This window comes from Periophthalmus magnuspinnatus, chromosome 17, assembly GCF_009829125.3.
Source record: "Periophthalmus magnuspinnatus isolate fPerMag1 chromosome 17, fPerMag1.2.pri, whole genome shotgun sequence".
NCBI classification, from domain to species: domain Eukaryota; kingdom Metazoa; phylum Chordata; class Actinopteri; order Gobiiformes; family Gobiidae; genus Periophthalmus; species Periophthalmus magnuspinnatus.
The window spans coordinates 24,002,562-24,010,495 of record NC_047142.1 but is presented as its reverse complement, the minus strand read 5'-3'; the positions used below and the strand labels follow the sequence as shown (position 1 = coordinate 24,010,495).

The 7,934-nt window shown below is 40.4% G+C and overlaps 2 protein-coding genes across 2 annotated transcripts; both read left to right on the top strand.

Moving 5' to 3' along the window:
* Positions 1-4,785, top strand: casq1a (calsequestrin 1a). The gene is made up of 11 exons (XM_033981850.2): positions 1-406; positions 1,682-1,775; positions 1,842-1,942; positions 2,092-2,203; positions 2,318-2,391; positions 2,594-2,724; positions 2,807-2,852; positions 2,933-2,987; positions 3,280-3,380; positions 3,466-3,540; positions 3,826-4,785. The coding sequence occupies exons 1-11, from the start codon at positions 170-172 to the stop codon at positions 4,237-4,239; spliced, it is 1,440 nt and encodes a 479-aa protein (XP_033837741.1). The 5' UTR covers positions 1-169; the 3' UTR covers positions 4,240-4,785.
* A 608-nt stretch (positions 4,786-5,393) lies between these two features.
* si:rp71-1g18.1 (uncharacterized protein LOC559922 homolog) lies at positions 5,394-7,934 on the top strand. The gene is made up of 4 exons (XM_033982075.2): positions 5,394-5,775; positions 6,042-6,163; positions 6,256-6,370; positions 6,588-7,934. The coding sequence occupies exons 1-4, from the start codon at positions 5,520-5,522 to the stop codon at positions 7,487-7,489; spliced, it is 1,395 nt and encodes a 464-aa protein (XP_033837966.1). The 5' UTR covers positions 5,394-5,519; the 3' UTR covers positions 7,490-7,934.

Here is a 7,934-nt window from a genome sequence, read left to right as displayed (position 1 = left end):
GTGCACACTGTCCCTCACAACCTCTGCCCATGGAGGGTTTTTAATTAGGTACGTGCAAGCGTTGGTCTTGCTCTCCTCTGGGTGACGCGGATTGGAAGGGGTTCTTCTCAACTTCATTTCACTTTATTTAACTTTTAAAAATTGAAACCCCTAGCCTCTGAGACGAGCCATGAAGTGGGGCTGGGTGTTTGTAACAGTTGTACTGTTTTTTGGGGCATTTACCTTGGCTAAGGAGAGCTTGGACTTCCCTGAGTATGATGGTAAAGATCGTGTCCATGACCTCAATATCAACAACTATAAGGCTGTGATGAGGAAGTATGATGTGTTGGTGGTGTACTACCATGACCACCCTGGACCCAGCCGCGTTGCCCAGAGACAATTTCAGATAGAGGAGTTGGCTCTTGAGGTAGGTCTGCATGTGAACCTGTGCAGATGTGGATATGTTTGACTGCAAAACAGAATTTGCCCAGTTTTAAAAGTATAGTTCATGAAAAAACAGTGTAAAGTTGTAGAGCATCTACTTCCATCAGTGGTCTGGTCATAACACACAGCGTCTCATAAATATAGTGAATATCGACTATCTGAAGAGGACATGTTTTCATTTCTGTCAGAGGAGGCAAAGATTTATTTGGCATTAATCACTGATGAATTAATCCATTAACCCACTGAAGACAGTGAAAGTGTGATAACAGTGGAAGGGTTGAAGGTTAAACTGTAAAGTAATTTACATAAACATTGTTGGCAATTTATTTACACAATGAAAGAGGGCAAGCCTCTTTGCTCAGGTAACATTTAGTAGTCTTGTTCACGTATAGCTCTAAGTAAGCTAAGTAAGTAATCCCTGCCAGTGTAAACTAATATGGACATGAAAAGAATTTGAAATCTGGCAGAAAACAAGTCACAGATCTGCTGTGACTGATTATAGAGACGATAGACTCTACAGGAGTGTATCTCCTTGGCACATGACGTCATGTACAGAGTTGTTGTCCCTCTTGCTCCGGGTGGATCGGGGTTTCTGTAGTGCCAGCTCAGCTCGGTGGTGTGACTGACACTCTGAAGGACTGAACTGTCAGCGGATCTCCAAAGCTAAACATCACTGCCACCTCTCCAAAATAGTCCCTGGGCCTGAGTAGTCTGAATGCTATATTTAAACCAAGCTCCTTTTGTAATTCTGTGAGCAGTGAGAGGGCTAATGTGTGCCCTTATGAATGTATGATCATTTGAGGATGTATTTATTATTGGCATTAGAGAGTCATGAGATAAAAAGGGGCGGCAATCAAAATATGACTTGGAGGGGAAAAAAGCATATTGTCCTCCTGATGCTCTAGTATTCATTACTGCAGTAGTGAATGATTATGTCAATATACTATATGTCTAGGCTAAAATAAAGAAAATATAGACATAACAAACATCTATCTAATATTCTAACAGGTCAACATTGGTGCAGAAAATTTTAAATTTCGTCTACTTCCTGTGTGTAAATGAGAACTGGTGTGACCTATGGTCATTGGAGTTTCATGAGCTCATAAACTTCAAGTATGCTTTTAAGGTTATTATATTAATAATACTACTAATAATACATGTTTTTCAAATGTGTCAATAATAGATAATATTGGTATGTACAGTTGTCTATCATTCATTTTATGCATATATTGATATACTTATGTGTGAATATTTGCAGCTTGTAGCCCAAGTACTTGATGAATATGAAGATGAAGATATTGGAGTCGGTCTTATTGATGCAAAGCATGACAAGGGTCTTGCCAAGAAATTGGGTAATTCTTCAACAACAAGATAATTGTTCATAGGTTTTTGTTTCTCACATGTCTGGTCTTTCTCAGGTCTGGAGGAGTCCGACAGCATCTTCATCTTCACAGAGGATGAAGTCATTGAATATGATGGAGAGCTTGCAGCTGACACTCTAGTGGAGTTCATCTATGATGTTCGTGAGGATATAATCTCACAGTTAATAGCTTGCCTTATTTGAGAAAAACAATATATATCAATGTTTGTGCATATATTACTTAAGATTTATAGATTTATATTCTTGTTGTCTTCCTTTGTGTTATCCCATTCATGTGACACCTGTAGGTTCTGGAAGACCCAGTGGAAATCATTGACAACAGCAAGGAGCTAAAAGGCTTTAAAAATCTAGAAGAGGACATCAAACTGGTGGGCTACTTTAAGAATCACAAATCTGACCGTAAGAATCTCAAATTGATTGCAAATTTCACAATGCACTATAGACCTGATCAGTACAGAGTTGATTAGCAACATTCTTTGTCAAGTAATCTGATGGATAAAAGTTGCATTTCAGATTTTGAGGCATTTGCTGATGCTGCAGAAGAGTTCCATCCTCACATCAAGTTCTTTGCAACATTTAACGCCAAGGTGATTTGCTAACATTAATGTGAAACTTTACAATAACATAATCATAGTCCATCAAATGCACAAATCATGTCACAATTGTTTGACAAATTAATTTATTAAAGTTGAATTAATTAGTCTAATATGCAATAATAGTCATGACAAATAACTGTAAGGCTAACACCAGGGTATGTGCTGCATCTAAAAATGATTATTTTCTTCACAGGTAGCCAAGGCTTTGGAGCTTAAACTAAATGAGGTTGACTTCTATGAGCCCTTTATTGAAGATCCTATGGTAATTCCTGGTAAACCATATACTGAGAAAGAGCTGGTCAAGTTCATTGAAGCGAATGACAGGTCAGTGTTATTGTTAATACAGTATGTAGTCCTAATATAAACTGCGGCCAATCCTTTACTTAAATGTATTCTTTCAATTAAGACCAACCCTGAGGAAGCTGCAACCACACAACATGTATGAGATTTGGGTGAGATTTTTATGACACTTATTCAGATACAGATATAGATAGAATGTGTTTGATAAGTATTTATTTCTTTTTAATTATAGGAAGATGATATTGATGGTGAACACATCATTGCTTTTGCAGAGGAGGCTGACCCAGGTGAGATGTGCCCATTTTCTGACCTCTTTTTGGGCTCTTTCTTTTCATGCTCTTTAGCTATTTATAAATGTTATTAATATTACATATATGAACAAGAATACAAACAAAATAAAAATAATTACCAGTGTCACCTCTTCAGAATTTTAGTCACACTGTGTGCATCTGTACCAGTCCAATTTTTAGACATGGCATACAATCAGACAGTTAGCTGTTACACCTGAAGAGAGAAGCTGAAGCAGAAACCTCAAACTGGGATTGGTTTAAATTCCAACCTATGTTCTTTGCTCAACAGATAGCTTTGAGTTCTTGGAGACCCTGAAGGAAGTTGCTGAGGATAACACTGATAATCCCAACCTGAGTATTGTGTGGATCGACCCTGATGATTTTCCTTTGGTAAGAAACCAGAGCGGGCCTATGTGACAGGCCACCTAACCATGCATGTACTGTATAGTGGTAACTCTGTCAATTTTCCTTACAGCTCTTGCCTCATTGGGAGAAAACCTTTGGAATTGATCTCTCCTACCCACAGATTGGTGTTGTTGATAGCGAAGACGTAAGTATCAAACTGCAAAACTGCAAACTAAAAATATACTAGAGGTTAGAATGTATTCAATGTACATATGCATTTTCTTGTTTTTTTTTAAGATGTCAGATAATATTGAAACTTCTCAGAAATAGCTTAAGACAGGTCTACAATTCTACACATATATATGCTACAACTGAATAAATATAAACTAGTCAAAATTACTCAAATTAAGATAAATATAACTTAATGGCATAGATATTCAGTTTTTTGCAGTACTTTTGATGTGGTACTTCTTACTGGTACATTCCACAGGCTGACAGTGTGTGGATGGATATGGATGATGGAGAGGACCTTCCCTCTGCGGAGGAGCTGGAGGACTGGATTGAAGATGTTCTATCTGGAAAAATCGACCCTGACCATGACGATGACGATGATGACGACGACGATGATGACGACGATGACGACGACGATGACGACGATGACGACGATGATGACGACGATGACGACGATGACGATGATGACGATGATGACGATGACGACGATGACGACGACGATGATGACGATGATGACGATGATGATGACGACGATGATGACGACGATGATGATGATGACGACGACGATGATGATGATGATGATGACGACGACGACGATGATGACGACGACGATGACGACGATGACGACGATGATGACGATGATGACGATGATGACGATGATGACGATTACTGAATGATTTTGTCTTAATTTACCTTAAAATTTTGACCAATACAACTTCAAGAGTCAACATCAGTGACTGTCACGTTCACACATTCTTACACTGAGTTCGTCTTTACGTCATCATCTGCATCTATATTCCATTTTTGTTTGTCCCTTTAGTGCTAACCGTCCTCTTTGTAAAGTAGGCTACTAAAGATCATTGTAGTCCATACTCATACGTTATACCCATGAAATATTTTTTATATCAAAAGAGGAGTTCTAATGTCTCAGTCCTGTGAAGTCTTTTACAGTATTCATGTTTTGTTAAATGTTGTATAATTTTCTTATTTGCCCCATAGACAAAAGCAGAATAACAAATACTGGAGTTCTGACAGTCCAATGGAACTGAACTATTGTCAGCCTCCTCTTTAAAACAATGTAACATTGTATTGTGAATGTGATTCGCAACAAATGGATATTTTATACTGTGACAAAGTAAAAACACTCAATCTATTTTTTTAACAAGAAATATTTTGGTTATACTGTAAAGTCTTAAATAAATAACATCTTGGACATTTACACCACAACTGTAGAGTCTTTCAAGTGAATTTATAAAATATGTGCAAAGATTGCAACAGATTCATATTACCGTAGTAATGGGCTAATATATTGCTATAAAAAATGATTATGTTGAGAAAGAAACAGAAACTTTAAATTTGGTTAAAGACTGATTCAGGGGTGTGGCTAAAGGCAGTCAATGAATTTTAATTTACTATAATGACCATATAGTGGTCAAAAGACTCTGGGGGCCCCTAACCTGTCCTGCCTGTTGAGTAGCTACGCCTCTGCACTGTGCTCCAGGGAATTCACAACACATCACCCATATGCACTGGTCGGAGTAAGTGATCCTCTACCGTCCCATTATCCCTGAGCCCTGGAGAAAACAGGAAAAACAGAACCTCCAGTAAGAAGGGGTCCATGCAGGATTTGCATCATCTGCTGTCCTTTTTAATGTAGCCTAATTCAAATGTGCCACGCCCACCCATGACCCTTAGAGCAGCTCTCTTTACATGTAATTTACTTTTTAGTAGGCTTAAGTCATTTTTAAAGGGCATTAAAGTACTTTGTTTACCACAGGGGGGGCGGGCTACCCTTCAGTTTGAGTATAGCGCGTGCGTAGTCTTTAAACACGCCCACTTCTTCTTTTTAAGCCATGTGGTTGTTTCGATGATAAATAACAGGAATACTTGACGAAAAGCTTTTTTTCTAGCTTTATTTTGATCTCTCCAAAACAAAACGAAGCACAGGACAACATGCAGTCCCGAGGCGTCGTGGAGCTCCAGCAGCAGGTGGAGACGCTGCTCGGGACTCTGGTGAAAGCGGCCGCGGTGGAGTTGACCAAACTGTTCGAGAGCACGTACCTAGCCTCCGCTGCAGCCACAGACCCGGGCCGCAGGGACAACCAGAGCGGAAGTGTGAAGGCATTTTACCCTTTAAATGCTGCAGAGGGTAAACAGAGTATCGGCGTGCAAGTAGACGTAGTTGATTGTACGCCGACAGCACTGCATGGTACGTGTTTTTGTTTATTTTGCAATGGATTTCGAAATTTAACACACGGTTTTGGGGTTTAATTATCTTCATTAGCTAGCATGCTTTGGATTTCAATGTGTCACCGTAGTAGTATTCGCTCCGCCATATTCTGAATGCACGTTTTGTTTGTTGCATGAATTTCTGCAAGTTCTAAATGTTGTTTTCTGTTGGTCGTTGCTCAGGAATTTTACGTCCCACAAAATCTACACTGACCCCTGTTTGGCCCTTCCCCCCTGTCCTTACAGATCCCATCTTGTGCTCAGATGAGGTTGGTTTTAAGGTGAATGACCTCATGCCCCCAGGACTTCTTCTGTCAGAAGATGAAGCCCCCGTGGCCCCCCTCTGGTCACCGATTAACACACAGCAGGTCAGTATTAGAGAAAGTTAATAGCTTTGTATCTCCTGCTTTATGTCTCAGTCTATTCTATTGGTTAAAAATGTCTGTGTTTTTGGTTTTAGAATGTTGCTGATGCTGGGGAACTGTTGCAGACTTTTTTTCAAACTGACACCACATCTCTGAATAACTCTGAGTCAGAGTCACGCATGAAAGATGAACATCCAAATGAACCCAAGGGTATGTGTCTTTAATTGTATGCATTCAGTTTAACTCACGGTCTCAGTGTTCTATCCTATGAAGTGAATGTCATGGCTCAGTGCTTAAGTATTTAAACACCGTAAAAATCAAATGTTGAGTAAACTTTTCATAATTTGTATTAATTTACATTACACCCGTCCACTCTGAATTATACTCCTAATTCTGAAGATTTAAATAACTTGTTTTTCTTCCCCAGCATCTTCAGACAAATGTCTTGAAAGTCCATCGCGGTCTTCCAGTAAAAAGAAAGTCTATGTGATCCAACCGAGTGTCAGTGATGCCACATTGGACCAGACTAAGTTTGTTTGCCCAATAATCCTCAAGACTCGCCCTTCAAAAGCAGAGCCTGAAATCTCAGAACAGTCTATTCACACCGAGCCTCAACAAGCCAAAGTGAGCACTGCTAAAGGCAGGGCCTACAGCCCATCTCTGTCTGATGGGACAATTACCCCTGCTCAGGCCGGAGTGTCTCCCCAAAACCAGCCCCTGATAAAGCTGCAGTCACTGGATATGAAGCTACTAAAGCCATGTGCGGTACAACTGGTTAATCTGCTATCTGTGCCTCAGGGTGTTCCCAAACCCCAGGATGTCAGTGGGAAAGCAGGGTGGTCTGTGCCAAGGGACCTCCGGCCTCACCAGAGTTTTCACACGGGCCATCGTTTGTGCTGCTTCACAAAGTGTGACAACGATGTGTGGCGCCTACAGAAGATTGTAACTCACTCTCGAGGCGGCTATGCGTGCAGCAAATGCGGGAAAACGTTTAAGCACAAAAAGATTTTGCGGCGCCATGAGCGTTTTCACACTGGAGAAAAACCCTATGCGTGCTTGCACTGCTCCAAGACTTTTGCCCTGAGGAAGAGCCTCCGGCGACACATGCGCTTCCACTCAGGGGAGCGGCCGTATAGCTGCACTCAATGTGGGAAGTGTTTCCGGCTCCGAGAGAACCTCAAGGCCCACCTGCGTTTCCACTCGGGGGAGAAGCCATACTGCTGCTCGACCTGTGGGAAAACCTTCAGAATCCAGAAGAACCTGGAAAAGCACACGCTGAGCCAGTGTGGCTTCTTTGTCCCCTCCTTCAGGACTATTGCCGGCTTGTAGCTGTCACACCACTGCCTCTTGGGACATTTGTAGCTCTACCTCAGGGGAACTCAAAAAACTGTAGAAAGTTACTTTTTTAAGTGCTTTAAACACTGGATCATTCCTCCAATTAACAGATTTTATATCTGTTGTTTACATTTACTGTAAGATAAAGACGTGTATATGGAGATATTTTAACCTTTTTTTTTAAACATTTGGCAACATGTTAATCTCATTTATAATGTGGCTAAAACATACTTTACTACTTGTTTGTGATTTGTATACTTTTGTTACCCTATCATTCCTCTTTTGCAAAAGTGTGAAATAATAGCAATGTTGGGCGTGTTCTATCAAAATGATGACTGGATTCGATCAGTTCAAATCTCAAAAGTTTATTTCCCTGACAGTTACAATCTAATACAGTACCCGGGGTCAAATGATCTATCCCTGGTATGTGCAGCAGGCG